The 18,195-nt window shown below is 38.8% G+C and overlaps 1 protein-coding gene across 6 annotated transcripts; it reads right to left on the bottom strand.

The window, feature by feature from the left end:
- Positions 1–1,691: 1,691 nt before the first annotated feature.
- Positions 1,692–18,012, bottom strand: slf2 (SMC5/6 complex localization factor 2). 6 transcript variants are annotated; one of them, XM_085183076.1, is made up of 22 exons: positions 17,541–18,012; positions 16,827–16,861; positions 15,981–16,313; positions 15,785–15,870; positions 15,409–15,657; positions 14,243–14,288; positions 10,320–11,743; positions 10,115–10,197; positions 9,920–10,033; positions 9,649–9,816; positions 6,178–6,283; positions 6,010–6,097; positions 5,783–5,924; positions 5,566–5,653; positions 5,296–5,472; positions 4,847–4,941; positions 4,322–4,409; positions 4,009–4,131; positions 3,802–3,879; positions 3,619–3,705; positions 2,734–2,802; positions 1,692–2,619 (listed from the first exon to the last, which is right to left on the bottom strand). In XM_085183076.1, the coding sequence occupies exons 3-22, from the start codon at positions 16,249–16,251 to the stop codon at positions 2,050–2,052; spliced, it is 4,152 nt and encodes a 1,383-aa protein (XP_085039202.1). In that variant the 5' UTR covers positions 16,252–16,313; positions 16,827–16,861; positions 17,541–18,012; the 3' UTR covers positions 1,692–2,049. The 6 variants fall into 6 exon arrangements, with proteins under 6 accessions (XP_085039202.1, XP_085039205.1, XP_085039203.1 ...); XM_085183079.1 differs by having other exon boundaries at positions 15,981–16,260; XM_085183077.1 differs by lacking the exon at positions 17,541–18,012 and adding an exon at positions 17,273–17,526.
- Between the last annotated feature and the right edge of the window lie 183 nt (positions 18,013–18,195).

The raw sequence follows: 18,195 nt of genomic DNA, 5'->3' as shown, positions 1-18,195 counted from the left end.
GTGGCTGCGTGAGTTACGTGGCACTTCTTGACACCAGCTGTGATCAGCTATAATAGATTTTTAAAAAAAAATCTAAAAACAAGGGCTCATTTGGTCTCACTCTGCTGCTTCGTCTCTTGTTTGCCATGTATGTGGGTGCTTAGTCTTTTCTTTATAGCATTTCCGGGACAGATAATATTACAAAGAGCTCCCGTTCTCCTGTGTTTATTTGAGAACCCCGAGTCTAGATGGGGGACAGTGCCCTCTAAAGGTCAGTAACAGTGCGGAATGTGCAAGTTTAGACTGCATGCTCTAGAGATTTTAGAGTTATTGTTATTATTTTCTAAGCATGTACAATTTACTAATATGAATATCTTTTCTATAAACACCATGTAGAAAAGACTAGAAAGATCTTTTGTGGTAATTTGCAGCTAAACCAATTACTAAAACTGACATTTTTCAAAGCAAATGTCTTCAGAGTTTTACTGATGCATGTACCTAATCTAAAGCACACCTTAAAATTAACCCACTGATTTACACCTTTACACAAGTTCTATATTTGATTAGATTAATATTTGACCATGATAATTCTGACAATAAAATAAATTAGTGAATACTGCTTATATAAAATTAAACTAAAATGCTGTAGTCTTTTAATTTTATTTCACTGTGAAAATGGGATATACGTGTAATTTATTTAAACATAGGTGAACATACATGGAACTACGTTACATAAGGTAAAAAGAGTTTATAAAAAGCCAAAGATGAAGGTCAATATTTAGTACGACCACCTTTATTCTTCAGCACAGCCTGAACTCTCATAGGCAGGCTTTGTAGTCATTTCTTTGAGTAGTCCTCAAGAATAACTATCCGGGTTTCTTGAAGGACATTCAAAGCTCTTCTTTAGATGTTGACTGACTTTTATTCCATTGTCTGTCAAAATGATCCAACACTGCTTCAATGTTAAGGTCCGGGCTCTGGGGAGGCCAATCTATGATCGTTCTTTTGTGCATTTTTCCATCCAGCTGTGCTTTTACTGCACTGTTTGGGATTATTGTCATGCTGAAAAATGATGCAACTACCAATATGATGCTTTGTAGATAGTATTGTATGGAGTTTCTAACTGTACCTTTCTGTGTTATTAATTAGACCAATTTTGACAAGACCATCTGTGATGAGAGCTCACTCTGAGTAAATGGATCAACTGAGGGGCCAGATACATCTCTCGTTGAATGTTTTCCTATTTCTTAAGAACATGATTTTAAGATTTTGTTTACGTGGAGTACAGTTTCTTCCTAACTTTTTCTTTTGTTCAACATTTGTCTAGATTTTTAAAGGACAGTGCATACCATTCGGCATCACTTTAATGGTGCCAAATAGCACTCTTTTATACCTGTGAAAATGTGTTAGCTTTGGCATTTTTTCAAATGCATACATGGGTGACACTTAATACAATAAGCATTACCTGAGACCAAAAAATAAATAAATAAATGTGTGAACCAATCTACTTCCTTGGTACCTCACAAGCTGCCTAACGCTTAGCCAAAATATAAAAAGATTTCATTAATGTGTCGCTACATTAGCAAGTCATGGATATTTCCACAAATCTTCTGTTACTTTTCTGCATATTAGAAAGATTATCACTAACATAATAATACTGTAAACACTGGTGGGTGGACATTTTGTCTGGCGCTGCTTATGGAGACAAGAAATAAATTTAACTTAAAGTTTATTTTCCATATTTGGCCACTTAACAATAAAACAACAATATGCACACATGCAGCAGTCAAAAAACAACAAAACGATGAATTTTTTAATATACCAATGCTCCATCTTTCCACAAACTTTCATAAAAAATATATCACCCTGGAAGCTTGTGCCTAAATGTGCCAACTGACAAACAAAGTGACAATAACATAACCTCACTGACAGGTAAATACACAGTTTGCCTTAAAATCACTGTGAAAGTCTCAAACCTTTTGGCATTAGGAAAAGAGGTCTGGTAAATAGTGCAAATTCAGCATAACATAAGGCAATGGCTGTTAAAGCCTTGAAAACTGATCATCTCTATCAGAATAAACCAGCTGTTGGTGCCAGGTGAGATCCTTTTCTTTCTTCAATCTCAGTGTCCTCATCAACACACTCTATGTTGGGAGCAGCCACTTGCTCATCCACTCCCTCAGACTCCAATGGTGCTTGAGGATCCGTCTCAGGCACTACTTGGTTTAAATTGCCAGGTACCGTTTCTTTTTCCTCTTCTGTTTTGCTTATGTCACTTGGGATACCATCTTCTTCCATTAGCACCTCATCAATATTCATGTCTTCCTCCGTCTCTGCAGTGTTCATATCTTCTTGTTCACCAAATGTCATGCCTTCTTCTGCTGCAATAACATTTGTGTCTTTTTCTGTCTCACCAAGTTTCGTGTCTTCTTCTGGCTCCACCCTGGCATCTTTTTTTCCCTCAGCAACCATGACAGCTTCATTCTGTTCAGTTATAGTTGTTTCTCCATCTTCCTCTTCATCCCCCTCAACTTCTTCTTCCACCACAGTCTCCTCTTCTGCAGTGTCATCTTCATCCTCCTGCTCCTCCTGGCTGTACCCCAAAGTATCCCCAGGCTGCCAATAATCATACAGTTTATCCTAGAGAAGGGAAAAGACCAGCATAGCCAATAAGATTATAAAATTATCTTTTAAGAGACAAAGTAAACACATCCTGTAAAGAAATTATTTAAATAATGTGTGTGACTACTGTACATCGAGAGGCCTTGTCCTCTGAAGGAGCATCTGCCACTTGGTGTAGATCCTCGCCACCAGATCCTTCACCTGGAGAGAGAAGAAGAAGGCAAGAGTTCTCATACAGGTTTATGTAGCACACTGAAAATTTCATTTATCAGAACCTCTGAAAATAAACTTGCAATGATTTGTTGATATTTCTGATGATTCATATGAATATATTTAATATAAATATAAAGTAGTACAGATGTCTCTAGCAGAGCGTTTCAGCAAGTTAAACAGGTTCCTAATCTGGAAATATATTACGACTGTCTATTAGGTCTAGCCTCATCTATACTGTTTGCTAATCTGTGAAATGCTATTAAGCAGTTTTGATATCTTGACTAACAGATCTGTGTACAGTGTTATCTATGAACTAAATGTGAAACATTTAATTTTGGAGAAAAAAGCTGCCATTAGGAGGAAAGAGAAAACTGCTAACGCATTAACTGTGGGGTAAGTTTTTCAAATTAGGAACTTAAATACATGGGGGGAAAAGCACCAGATTTACTTGTGATTTTGGGTCAATCTAAAACAAGTTGAATCTGATGGCAAAGATGCAAAAATGCTGGCAACCACCAGTGCTTCCCTTCTATGTCCTAGTAGACACACCTATTGTATCAATTTCCAAATCCGATGTCACCTTGTTCTCTGGTATCAATTTGAAGCTTCTATGTTGCCCCGTCTGCTTAGTGTTACTGCTAACAAGCTACTGGCAAATGAGTAGTCAAGTCATTAACATTCAAAATAGTTTTGAACAGCATAGGCCCGGACCAGCGGCTCCCATATTTGGTTAAAAGTATTGTAGATTTTATTTTGTGAATTGCAGAAAAACACACAAACACACACTTGTTAAATCATGCTTACCTTGCTGCGATAAAGACATTTTTCACTCTCCCTGATGTCACATTTAACATGCGTTTCCAGCTCAGTTGACAAAAACAGCAGCTGCTTCTGAGGGACAGAAAAAAAAGGGAAGGGTTTAAACATTCAATCAAAATCAGGCCAATAACATCTAAAAATCAGATAAGACTGGAAAAAAGAATTTACCTTTTGGTGAGCGGGAAAAAACTGAAAGTTGGATGCTTCATTTGCTAATGTCAGAAGGCTATAGCACAGGTAGTAGGACTGGAAGAAATGATAAAAGGATCTTGGGTCAGAAAAATCATTTTCAAAATGATGTCCAGGTGTTATTATGGATGTAAAACAAGTCAAGGTTGGAACATTTTGCAATTCAGACTGTAACACAATGATCACCTGCTGGTCTAGTGTGCCCAGGTCTTCTTCTTTATCTTTCTGGTTCATTCCAGAGGAGCTCGTCATGTGTCGGAAAAGGGAGGAAGGTTGCATGCGGGGAAGGTATGGCCTCAGTTCAGAGAGCTAAATACCAAACAAAAACCAAACTCTATTAATTAAATTGATTTACATATTTATTGCGCATATAGGCTTCAAACTCCCCACGACCCTCAGGATGAGTGGATTAATGTACATAATTTAAAATTACATGTGAGAAGTGTTTCAAGCGCTGGGTTTAAAGGAAACTGCCAAGGTTACAAGTTAACCCAATTACCTGAAATTCTCTTTCCACAGGTTTGTATTTGCAATTTCCATCCAACAACTTAGAAATCATGCACAGGCTTAGATGTCGGCGCAACTCTCTGTCCAAATAAAACAAACATAAAAAGAACATTTTTCTTTTTAATGGTATGGTATTGTGAAAAAAAAAAAAATATCACAAAATGATGAAAGTATTTGTTTTCATACTATGTTTTCATACTGGCTTTATTTCACTTTTACATGCCTTCATGCTATTCTGTAGCTCAGAGAATAGTAGGTTATAGTGCTGTATTATGGGACGGTAAATCTTGTGAACATCACAAGCAAAACAAGACATGCTGATACATGAAGTATCTAAGCCCTTTCATTTTCACTTCTATCAACTGCTGGATGACAAATTTCTTAGATTCAGCGGTGTATATAAATGCATAAATAAATCAGAATCAGATAAACAAAATAATCAGAAAATCAGTATATCTAGAAATTAAGTGTATATGAGTAGATAGAAGAAAAAAAAAAGAAGGATAAAAAGACTCACTTTCCACGAATGTTGTCAGGCAGGAGATGAACTAATAGGCACATGTTGTGGTGATCATCTGTCAAATCAGTGAGAGCCAGGCAGATTTTTGGCAGCTAAAGACATAAAGCAAGTAAATAAAGTTTTTTAAGCCATACAAGCCAAGAAGCTGAGATAAATAATCTGGAGTTTGGTCGTTTAATGCTTTGTATTTAATGCAAGAATTATGAAACAAATCCTAAAATCTGTTGGGAGTCAATGTAGAGTATAAAATGAGAAAACTGAGCTAATTGTTAGAACGTGTTAATATTCTAAAGCAGATTTATTACATGTCTTCATAAGGAACAACCATACTATACACCACTTAGGGGATGACTAAACACAACAACTACAAGAAAACTGTTTGCTTTAATGTGCCAAACTGAAATGTAAGGAAATAAAGAGCCAGACAATGACATTTATGCACTGACCAGAGCGTCCCAATCCCTGATGTTGTTGACAATTTTACACAGCAGAGGCTCCAGTGCCACACTCGACTCAAGGATGAGGCGCGTTTCCAGGCCGATGTGACTCATTACAGTAAGGATCAACAGCAGCTCATTGTCGCTGTATGCACGTGGGCACAGACCCATGCAGTAAGACAGGTACTATAAACAAGATTAAAAAACAAAACAATGAGTGGTGGAGTTGTACTCAATCTGCTAAGCTCTCAAACGTATCAGCCATTTATTGCCTACTACCTTTAAAACATTACTGCAGTTGTGTTCAGGGAAAGTGGTCTCTTCCTTGTTGTGGGTAGGACTATCACTTTTGATGTAGACGTCCTCCCTGCAGAAACACAGAAAAATTCAACTCCTTTAAATTAAAAAGTGACCAAATAAACAACTTTCAGCTCACGTGTTATAGTTTTATATAGAAGGTAACAAAAGGAATGAGTCATATGGTGATGACACTCACAGCAGATCTCCTTCTGTGAATGGAGGTTGCAGATTCTCAAAAGGGAAGAGTTTAACAAACGGCACTCCCATGTTCATCAGGACCAGCGTCACGTCGGATAAACTGGGAACCCACACTTTAAACTGCTGGTTTCCATATTTCACTGTGGAAGTATTCACACCAAGAACTTCAACACTATGTACATTTTAAAGACAAACTACCAAAAGCTTAGGAAGGACAGCACTGACCTATTTGATAAGCAGCAGTCAATGCAATATCACAGAGGGCCTGTAGCAACTTCTCAGATATCATCCTCTCACTATGGACTGACATCATCTGATGAGATTGACAAAGAATTACTGCCCAAGCTTAAACATTTGTACAACAAACTCAGTGTGGGGGTGTGTCAGACCTACCTTGAAAAGGAAACGGGTAACCTGAGCTGGACAGGGTGAGCTAGAGTCATAAGCTTCCTGAAACAATCCGATATTCACATGCAATCGCAGCTGAGCTGGGCTGGACCTGATGTAAAGCAGGAGAGTGTAAGTGGAGAGAAAGATCAAAGTTATTCATTATTTAGGAAAACTAAGAGTTGAAACTGAGTGTGCAAACTTAAATACATCCCTGAGTGCAGTGTGTTGGATAGGACTAACTGTGCTAATTTACCTTTTTAGTAAGTGCCTTCAGGTCAAACTGTAGTTTTTCCTGACAAGACCTAACTTGTTGTTCATTACCCTGAGAGTAAAATGTCCTCAGTGAAGTTTATCGGAAGGCTCCATATTAGATTATGAAAAAGGTACGCTGTGGCCTTAGGATATGTACACAAAAAGCCTTTCGTGCAAAGGTTGTCACGCCACTCTGAAGTACAGTGCACACTATTGACAAATCTAATAAACATCAAGCTGCTCAGAGTAAAGCTGCTGTAGAAAATATAACAAGCCAAGACCAATGTTCCAGGTCTTAATTTAAACTTGTGTATTTTTTTTTAATGCTATTGGTATACAAGACAGATTCCTTTCTTTATGTTATTGTCAAAATTTGTTATCAGATTTTTGGTGTTTATGCAGGAAAAGGAAGTATTTGGTTTGGAGTTCCCCCAGACTAATGAGTCATTCGTGCAAATAATTTGGTGTTTAAAATGTAAAAAGCCAACACAGAGGCACTCAGAAGAACTTGACACCACAGCCAAAAATGGCCCTCTACCTGACCTTATTCAAGTTGCTAACTTAGTGCATACTTCAAAAATATCTCCCATGCTTCTGAAGATTCCTCATATCTTTGCTTTTTGGGTGAACAAACAGCATGCACTAGAGTAATCTTACAGTCAAACCGGCTGATAATAAAAGCATCCGTGATGTCCACTGGAGGTCAAAAGCAGTGTTTGAAAAATGTCAAGAATATATAAAACTAAAATTAGCACAGAGCCCAGTAATAGTCACACTGAAAGAATGCCCATAGCTACAGTGTTATTGGATGATTACTTCTTACAGAAAGCTGAACTATCAATAGGGATGCACCAATACAACTTTTTCTGAATTCCATAACCATATCATGGCTTTGGGTATCTGTGATACAGTACTGATTCAATATTCAGTATTAAATTAATAAGCCACAGTCTCTTCACAGTCTCTCAGGAAGAGACTGTGAACACATATTAATACTAATAATACTGATAATAATATTATAAAGTAGCAAGATTAATAAGCGTACCTGAAACCCAAAAAACAACATCATACATAAAGAAAACACACTCTATAAATCTCAGTAAATTACACACGAGCTCACTGCTAATTATATTTTATATCGGCGGTCCCCAACCCCCGGGCCTCGGACCGGTACCGGTCCATGAGTCGTTTGGTACCGGGCCGCAAGAGTTGAGGCTCAGGTGTGAAATGTATGGTTTTCAGGGTTTATATTGGTTTTCAGCGTCATTTTGTTATCATTTTATCATTAACTTGGTTTTCCTGGGTCTTTTCACGTGTGTTATGAATAAATCTTCTTTTTTTCTGTACCGGTACTAGTTTTATTTTGTTGTATTTATCCGCGACACCTTAAAGGCCGGTCCATGAAAATATTGTCGGGCATAAACCGGTCCGTGGCGCAAAAAAGGTTGGGGACCGCTGTTTTATAGAGTTCAACAGACAGACTGTAACACTCCTCCCAACAGTTACACACCGAAGAGTCTCTTGCTCAGCTACAATAAGCACACACAAACTCTCAAAGGGACATAAATGAGCTTTGAGTGATTCTCAAGGCTACACTTCACTCTCCAGCCAAGAAACAACAAGTCTCATAGAAGCTTCTTATTGATGAGAGCTCCCACTATCTGCTCTGTGTAGCTGTCCTACAATGACCAGTGGTTAGTCTTCCACATGCTCCCTAACCCTCCACATCATACCCTACCATCATAATTCCCACAGGCCTACTCCTCCTACCATTATTAACTTCAGTGTTGCTAACTTTGTGCGTTTTTGTTATTGTTTTTTGCAAATAGTTCTGGTGACTTCTGGAACCCACTTAACAGTTTATTTTCAAGAGACTGTGAATCCTCTGTTCATGGTACACTATGCAGGACTCATAAAACCTCTGTTTAAGTAGACGTAGATTTACATGGTTGCTGACATTAAATTTAAATTAAAAAAAAGAAAAGAAAGACAGAAAAAAATCAACCAGTCTACATGTGTTTTGTGGACTTGGAGAATGCATTTGACTGGGTCCCTAAGGATGTTCTGGATCGATTCTGTTTATAATTTTTATGGACAGAATTTCTAGGTGTAATCAAATGGCAGAAGGCTTTCACTTGGGTGGTCTCAAAACCCTGTCTCTGCTTTTCATGATGACACGGTTCTGTTGACTTCATCAGGTGGTGGTACTGGAGCAGTATGTAGCCAAGTGTGATGCGGCGGGAATGCAAGTCAGCACAATCAGGCCAATGTCCTCACCCCGAAAAGGGTCGAGTGCTCACTCTGGGAAAGGGACGAGTTACTGCCCCAAGTGGAGGAGTTTAAGAATCTAGTTGGATTATTATATAGTTGGATGAGCAGGCGACCATATACCACATGGTTAAGAGCGGCCGGCCCGGGTTTGAGTCCGACCCGTGGCCCTTTGCTGCATGTCTCCCCCTCTCTCTTTCCCTCTAATTTCCTGTTAGCCTTCACTGCATCTATCCAATAAAGAAAAAGAAAGTATCTTGGGGTCTTTTTCACGAGTGAGGGGAGTAGGCAATCAACAGACTGGTGCTGCAGCTTTGGATAGTGATGGAAAGAATGAGATCATGGATACAAGCAGCAGAAATGAGCTTTCTCTGAAGGGTGGCTAACCTCTCCCTTAGAGATAAGGTGAGGTGGTCAGCCATCTGAGAGGACCTCAGAATACAGCTGCTACTCCTCCACATCAAAAGAGCCAGTTATGGCAGTTTGGGCATCTGACAAGGACGCCTCCTGGGTGAGGGTGCCTCCTGGGCATGTCCAAACAGGAGGAGGCCACGGGGCAGACCCAGGACATGCTGAAGGGCTTATATCTCTTGGCTGGCTTGGGAATACCCCTGTGTTTCCCTGGAAAAGCTGGAGGAGGTGGCCAGGGAGAGGGAAATCTGGGCTTCTCTGCTAAGTTTCTAGCTGAATTGGAAGGCCAGTTTACCCTTTAAAGCTGAGGCAACAAAAATGCCCTCAGAGGTTAATTCAATGTAATTTGTCCAATTAGTATTCAAGACAACTTTAAAGAAATTATAGATGAACAGATTGTTGCTAATGCAGTATTTGGGCAAAAGTTTAAAATCATCAAAAATCATGCACTCCAAATAATAATTACTTACATATATCTAATTTTCAGTACAAAAGTACAACAAATGTTGCCCTTTCATTTTTACACACAGAAATTCAGCTCACCACAGAAGAGTTTTTTGTGCTGTTCCCTGTGGATTGACCAGGCACTGCCTGAGCTGTAATGTATCCTGGTCAAAGATCTGACCAAACCTCTCCAGGTTGAACACTTCTTCTCCTGGAGGGACTTCTTTGATTGCAGCAGACATCAATGAATACCGCTGCAAGAATTCCCTAGTAAACAAATTCGAGCAGTTCACAGTTTAGCTAACTACAGTGAAAACACGGTTCCCCAGAGACAAAATGTAAAGTGGCAGCATGTCTTTGTGTGCCTTACTGTTGTTCGGAAGAAATGCCCTCCTCTCGATTCTCCTCTGCTTCTTCATATTCAGCTATCTTCAACAGGTCCTCTTCACATGCAGTTAGCAGTTGTCTCTCAATCTCTTTTGATCTAGTGAATAATGCAGAGAGTTTGGTGAAGATGCTGTAGCTCTTGAAATGAAATGGCAGTGAAACTTTATGAACAACTCACTTTTTATTGTTATTTATTTCCTTCAGTATTTGGTCAAGATTGTTCTTGTAATTGCCTGACTTTGTTGTGGACTGAAATGGTTGCTGTAGAAAACAACATGTGATAGTTAACATCCAAATAAAGTTGTACTGTCCTTTAGCTCAGCAAGCTTATTTTCATACAGTAACAACTTTGCGTACAACAAAGACCAAGACATTTTACTTACATTTTTTGACTGAGAGCTCAGACGTCTAGGTGGACTAGGATCTGAGAATGTTCCCTTCTCAGGTGTATCTGGAGGTTTAGTAGCACGCTCCATCATCTCTTCCAAGGAAAGTAGCTGCTCATCGTCACTGCTATGGGAGCTTTGGGTTAGATCCACATCTACTGCAAAACTCAGCCCCAAGTCCAGCTCCACATCTATGGGATCCTCTTCATTTATCTGCTTGTTATCACCTTTACTTTCCTGCCCCTTCAGTGGTAGAGACTGACAATAACTGGAGGTAGAAGTCTGTTCAGCAGCAACACTGTCAGTCTCTACAGCACCTGTACTCACTTTTTTGCAGAGGAGAGATGGATTTTGGTCACCCTTAAGCTGCCTGTGTGAAGAAGGGATGGGGCTGTTTTTGGTGTCCTTATCTCGAGGAGGTGGTATTAGGTTTTCCAGTTTTACCCGTGTTAACGTTACAGTTGGAAAACTTCCTAGTGGGTTAGGTAAAGTGGACGATGCTTCAAGAAGAGGTACGGTTACTTTGCAGTTTTGATGTTTCTCACAAGAGGACTCAGTAATTGAGTTGCTGGAGCTTCCTGCAATGCTGGATAAACCTTTCTCTGTTGTTTTGCTTGTTTCCCCATCTATCTTGGGTTTTACAGTCTTATTTGAGGAGCTAACAATGTAAGTCACAGGATCAGGAGTGAAAAGATCATTGGCATCATAAGAAGCTACAGGTCTTCGTGCACGAGAAGCTTTATTCCGCTCTCCTGTCCGACCAGTCAAAGAACTCGAATTTGGTTTTGAAGTTGATTTGTGAGTGCTACTGCTGTGTTTTCTGTTTTCTCCTCTGGGATTACTTCTTTTCGGGGTCTTGACAGAGCTACTACTGGAAGAAAAACCAGAGTGGTGACTGCCTAACTTAGCAGGTGAAGAGCAAGTAGTGTCCTTCTGAGGAACATCAGAGTTGAACAAAGTGCTTGATTTATCCCTTTTATTTTTTTGCTCGCTTGTCTTTTTCACACTTCCCTCATTTGGCTTTACATGTGATCTCATTTCCTTTAATTGTGGTACATGACTCTGAGAATAATTTATAAATGATTCCTTTGCACCTGTTGATGTTATTTTCTCTGTACATTCTTTATGCGATGATGACTTGCAGCATGACTGAGAACGTCCAACAGTAGATGACAGCTCTGAGCATGCTGACTGTCCACATGCCTGTTCTGTAAGTAGATAGCCATCTGTGGTTTTGTGTTGGTTTGCTGACTCTGAAGAATGCATCACTGACGGCTGAGGCGCAAGTGCAGTGGGAACAGTGGGTTTTGTTGTCTCCGTTTTGTTTGAGTTTGCCCCTTGAGGACATGGTTTCTTGGGATTCTCTGAACCATATTCATACTCGCTGTGCCTCTTGTGTGATGAGAAATTCAAGTCCACTGCTGGAGAAAGGAAAAAAAAAGACGATATTTTCTTTTGAACAACATTCAGGGTTCACTAATGTCTACAAAATGACCAGAATTTGATAGTTTTAACTTTGTCTTAAAAAGGTTTTACTATCCACATCAGATAAATGTACCTCAATCTGTTAACAAAAGAATGATAGTCTGCAACTGCAGAAATTTACTGGCAGCTATTTGGATAATAAACTCATCATTTCTTTTAAAGGATAAGGTTATACATTTTATGATTCCAGGCTTTCAAATTTACTATTTTTGTCAGAGTCACAAATGGCAGTCAGACAAAACCACACATGCAATGGACACTTTCCCCCCCTAGGTATTATATTTTACAGCTCAGATGAAAAAGTCTTTTTTTTTTAAATATTTAAATCAACAAATCAATCATGAAAATATCTACTGCAGCTCTATATGTCACATGAAAATAAAGAAGAGTAGGTGATATATTTTGTTTTAAGCATGAAGAAATTCCTAAAGGGACATCTGAAGCACAAATTATAGTGACAACAGACCAGGATTAGGGGATTTTGTAAAAGCCATACTTCTTAAACTTTGAATTCAGGTTTTCAATCCCTGCCACAGGTGTAAAAACTTAAGCACCAAGCCATGCAGTCTACCTTGACAAACATTTGCGAAGGAATGAGTCAACCTAAAGACCTCACTGAATTCAAGCATCTGTTGTAATGGGATGCCACCACTGCAACAAGTCAGGTGGGGATATTTCTTCCCTCCTAGATATTCTATGATCAACTGTAAGTAGGACTACTGAAAAGTGTAGGCGTTTACAAACCAGAGCAACTCAACCACAAAGTGGCAGACCACATAAAGTTAGAGAGTGGGTGCTGAGGCACATAGTGCATTAAAATTGTCAACTCTCAGTAACTTCACAGTTTTAAAACCTCATCTGACATGAACATCAGGACAAGTACTGTGTGTTTGGAGTGTGATAGTATGGCATAGGTTTTAATGACATGAAAGCATTATGTCATCAAGCACACTGCCAACAATCAGAGTGATGCAAAGCATGCACCACTGGACCGTGAAACAGTGGAAATATGTTCTTTGGAATGACAAATAACATTTCTCTATCTGGCAGTTGACCAGTTGACCCATTGGACAAGTTTGGATTTGGTGAATGCCAGGTGAAAATTACCTGCCTAACGGCTTTATGCCAAGTGTACATTTTAGAGGAGGGGGATAATACTTTATGGGTTGTACAAATGATGATAATAATAATAACGTTGTTGCAGCATGCCAACCATATAGTCAGCCTAGTACAATTTGTTTTCATCTCCTAACTCAGTGGTTCCCAAACTTTTTTTGCTAGGCTCCCCTTTGTTTTACAAGAAAAATGATCGCCCCCCCCCCACCCCCCCGCACGCGCACAAACACATCCTCCAACCACACACACCCATATTTTGCTCCATTGTGGTTTATTTCACACCTCAAACATTTAGTAAACAATTAAGCAATCTGCAATAAATTACAGGTAGTAATAAAATAAACTACTAACTCTTTTATGCTGCGTCCGCACCTACACGGGTATTTTTGAAAACGCAGCTGTTTCGTCCACACATAAACGGTGTTTCGAATCACCGAAAACTGAGATTTTTTTAAAAGTCCTTTTTTGTATTTACGTGTGGACGAGGAATACAGAGTTTGTCACGCAACATCAAAGGTATGTGCCTTTTTTCACGTCACGCTGTGCGCCACATTATTGTTTACACAAGATGAATTGCAGAATGACAGTTAGAGACAAAATACTGTTAATCTGACTATCTTCAGGTTTTAAACGCTTACATACACACACGCAGTTACTGTCCCTCCATTTACAAAGGCAAAGGTGTCGCGGTGTGATTATTTTACGTGTAGTTGTTTTTTTCTGTGTAATAATATTCAACATTGCTATCAATACATTTTTCAAAAAATGCCTCTCTGTGCAAAATGGGTTCAAAGACATAAACAACTGTGAGATACTGTTTGTCCGTGATTTGATCCCGGGGAACAAATCGTGGCAGGATCAGCCTGATATTATTTGTATCCCGCTGTAACTTTACTGTATAAAGAGCTAATATCTCCAAAATGTCAGGAGTAGTTAGTTATTATCAGAAGTGTTTGTGAACCAAAAATCAAGAATGTGGGATACTGTTTGTCCGTAATTTGAAAAGCCCAGCGCGTGCTCCTCACGATTGGAAAACCAATTCTGCAGGGGAGACCTAACTTAGCACTTGTGCAAGTGAAGCCAAAGGGAAGATATGCTTCAGCATATTTTCTAGTCTTTGGCTTAGAATGAAGTTGGTTTGGAAACATATTCAGCTATGCTTCATCTTCTGCTTTGCGTTTGTGTGGGCACCCCGTGCTAGCAGTGTCCAAGTATTTTGCTTTGTTTTTACCCCCTTTTCAGCTACAGGACTTAACAAGCAATACTGCCAAACATAACTTATCTGAAAGTTTAGAATTTACTTTAAATTACAATATTACCTGAAATTAACTTTTCACTTGAAGGTGTTTGCTCCTGTTGCTGGCTCTACAAAAAAAAAAAAGACAAAAAAAGTTAGTGACCTACTTAAGTGATATTTGAACAGCAATAACAATGTGGCTATGCAGTTTATCTTATAAAAAACAAAACAAGTGACAACCAGTTCAGAAATTATTTCTTTAAATAAACAGACTTAATAAATAGCTAGTAAATGCACTTTAACTTATTTAAAGCTGTTTTCTGCATGCCCTCTGGTGCTAAACTTTTCTAGACAATACCCAATGAACTTGTATGAGAAAGAAACAAATAATCAAACCAGCTGAATCAGGAAAAAAAACTGTCTTTAACCTGCCAGCTCCATTTTATAAAGTCAATTATAAAATTATAATAATAGCTAGTTTGTCCTATGGAAACTGAGTGCTCAGTTTTCTTTCCATGCTCTGCCACCCCTCGCCTAAACCAAATGTAATATTTATATACATAATATAAATATATAATATTTACAGTAACAAGAACCAAAGAGATGCAGACAATCTCCTGTTGTGTGCTACATGTGAGATTGGGTTACACCAGCCCATATCAAAAAAAAAAATCTAATCTCTTGACAATGTCCACAGTTCATGTGTGAAAACAGGTCGGGTTTTTAGCTAAATACCTTCCAACTATTGCCAGTTTCATAAATTTTAATCATAGTTAGTCTCAGTATTGATTTTGTTCACAAATATTTTAATATCTGATTCAAGTTGAAAAAATAGATATTATGGTGGTGTTGCAAACTCAAAAAGTGGCAACAAATTCTCACTGTTTGTAAGTCAACAGGTGCTCTTAAATTGCCTTACTTCTGTGTTAAATAACATACAGTAACATGTTAATAAGACATGTCTTCCTACTGGCAAATTAAAAACCATTTTAAATTTAGTAATGGCTAAATAGTAAGATGAAAAAAAAAAGGCAATTAAGTCTGTTTAAAGTACTAAATCATTGATTTAAAAAATATATATATCATGTTGCCGAGGCTGGCTATGTCATCTTCTATCCTCAATCCAACCAAGTACTGAAAAGCTCTTAGCCTGACCAGCCTGGCATAAGACTGGAAAGGTAGAAAGCATTCATCATGATTTCAAAACTCGAAATAAACTTTGTGTTATTAAAGATATAAAAACATTACCTGGGAAGAGGCTACAGAGATATGCATGATGGATAAACGACTACTGTCGGATGAGTGGGGTTTTGGATGGAGATGGTAGCCCTGCGAGGGCCAATGGCTGATATTAGGATACCAGCCTTGTGAGTATGAAGGGGACTGTGGGTGAACTTCATTGGGTGCTCTGTAGTTGAATGATGGGGTTGTAACACTCACAGATGGTCTGTGCAGCTGGACCGTAGGTATAGAATATTCCACATCACTGGACTGAGCCTAACAAAATGTTAAGAGCTACATCAACTCAGCATAACTAATCATAATCATATTTATCATAAAAACACTCAACCAGCACAAAATCTGAGTTTCTCCTAAGACCATATGAAAAAAGATGAAACAATACCTTATCTGATTCTTGTCTTTGTGTTGTTCCAGTTTTACTTTCTGAGCTGAATAAAGAAGCCTTGAATTCAGTCGTTTGATCTCGGCCTATGTGGGAAGATGGTGATTGGTTGATAGCCACTGGAAGCAAAATGTGTCAAAAGATCCTGGCTGATGGCCTCCTGGTTTTGGGGGATTTAATGACATCCTAATGGTACCTGGATTGTTTGGCACAAGCCCTGGAGGTTGACCAAAGTGTTCTGGAGAACCCAACCTTTCCTTTGGCATAAAATAAGGTCTTTCCATGGGGGAACCAAGATTAAGTGAATTGCTTGAATTAAATCCTGATGAATGGATTAGTCCTGGGGGATGAGGATTTTGCCAGTGTGGACCAATTCTGTCCCTGTAGCACACCTCAGGTGCCTGAATTGGCAACATTCTCCTCGGTGGTGGATTAGAAAGCCGGTTAGGGACCCCAGAAGGCTTCATTGGAGTCTCCTGGTGAAAAGATGTGTTGGATAGGGAGCGCTGCTCAACAACAAGGTCCTTTACTAAGGTACAAAGGAAATATGATGCATGTATTATGGTCTTTTGAAGAATCTGTTACATTACACCTTACCCATTTACTGTACTTACTAAGGATTATCCATCTGCTTTTTGTTTTTTTAAATTACAGGTCTGAATTTGTTTTAAGAGAAAAGTAATGACTAGCTTACCCTCTTGTGTTTAGCTTTTACAAGAGTGCCAAAAAGATCTCCCTTTGACAAACTTATTTTTCTCATTGTGTCTGATTCCTCTTTAAACCGAAAGCACTATCTGACGCTTTGGTTGGCTTAGTTGTTGATTTAACTGCTCATTGACAGTCCCACAGCGTGAAACTGCACAATAAGTGAGACTATATAATAAAACAAACAAACAAAAACTTACATCATAAACATTACAGTCGAGTGCTTTATTGCACAGTAAGTAAAAGCATACACATGAGAGGCAAAGTCTCAAGGAGCAGGTAAAAGTAAAAGGTTATTTTAATGAAAATTAACACTCGACCTGTCACTTCGACTCACCTTTACTTCTCGGTGAGAAGCAAGCTCCAAGTGGGCTGCAAAAAAGACGGAGAAACGGGAACTCAACATGTTTCTATTAACGTTTGAAGTTAGCCCGGTCACCAAGCCGACGACAATGACGCAACTTCAGTTTTTGTTTTATTTTTCTACCCACACACAAAAAATGAGAAAAAGAAGACGTCCAACAAAGCACGAGTTAACCTTCCACAGACAAAACGGGGGAGACACTTCCTAGGGAATTTCTGTTTGGCTAATGGCTACCAATCACGGCATGCTATTTGAGGTGACAACATGAGATCAAATAGTTTCACGCTTTGACATGTCGTGATGTTGTTTTGACATAAAAATGCCTTATCGCCTGAAATTAACACAACCTAGCAGTGTCGCTTGAGAACCTCAGTCCCAAACAGACTTCAACAAACTGGCTAGCCGTTAAATATCATTACCTGTCAATATGCTAGGAGCTAGAGAAAAAGAAAGCTAAATATGACAGCGTTATTCATTAGCGTCAGTTCCTTGCGTCGTGTTGGACTCGCTTTAAGAAGAAACAAAGCCATCTATGAACGTTTTATTTTAGAACCTACATAAACGTCTTTCTGTAGCTAGCTAACGAATAATAAAATGCATAATAAATACTAGCATGTCGTTTGAGGAAGTAATGTTTAGCTAGCTGGCTAACGCGCGTGCAAATGATCAGTTAGCAGTTATTCATACCGAGTGTCTCCTTAGTTTTCTGTTGCTTTCCTCATTTTGAGGACTGGGAAGTCTGTTTGCAACTACATACGGCGGCAATAACACTTTACTGGTGAATCCCGGTGCTACAAACATCCTCTCCCGCTTGCTACCGCTTAGACAACACGAACTGCATCATGGAACTTGGAGTTCAAAAGTATTTCACTTTAAAGGAATTCTTTCTGTAGATGTTCAAACTATTTCCCCAAGTCTTTTTCCAGTGCTTCCGAAATAGAGCTGAATCCATCTATTAGAACCCACCCTGTAATTTTTCATTTTTTTCGAGGTCGTCATGACAAATGGTTATTTCTGGAAAATGTCTTGCAAGTACAATATGCCCTTGGGATAAAAAAATACTCTCTCTTTCGTGAATTTAGTCAAAACTGTGGTTTGACCACCACCAAGATTTCACGCTTCCTTCATTTTACTTTTGGATATTTGTTACATTTACATACCAAACACATAATTAAACACATTTTAATATTAGACAATGATAACCCAAGTAAATACAAAATGCAGATCTAACTTCAATTATTAAGGGGAAAAAGCCACCCAGACCTACCTGTCACTGTGTGAAAAAGTAATTTCCCCTGAAAACTAATAACTGCTTGTACCACTTCACACATTTTTAGCTGGT

This window comes from Neolamprologus multifasciatus, chromosome 13 (genome assembly GCF_963576455.1).
Source record: "Neolamprologus multifasciatus chromosome 13, fNeoMul1.2, whole genome shotgun sequence".
In the NCBI taxonomy this organism is placed as follows: domain Eukaryota; kingdom Metazoa; phylum Chordata; class Actinopteri; order Cichliformes; family Cichlidae; genus Neolamprologus; species Neolamprologus multifasciatus.
The sequence above is the reverse complement of the archived record's forward strand: the minus strand, read 5'-3'. Positions and strand labels throughout refer to the sequence as shown.

What these genes read in the sequence shown, in the direction of transcription:
- slf2 (XM_085183076.1), bottom strand. Translation starts at nt 16,251, where the DNA reads ATGAAGCCTTCTGGGGTCCCTAACCGGCTTTCTAATCCACCACCGAGG. An exon ending in GCTTGTGCCAAACAATCCAG is followed by an intron (nt 15,871 to 15,980) that starts GTACCATTAGGA and finishes CTTCCCACATAG; the next exon opens with GCCGAGATCAAACGACTGAA. An exon ending in CTGTGGAAAGAGAATTTCAG is followed by an intron (nt 4,132 to 4,321) that starts GTAATTGGGTTA and finishes TTTGGTATTTAG; the next exon opens with CTCTCTGAACTGAGGCCATA.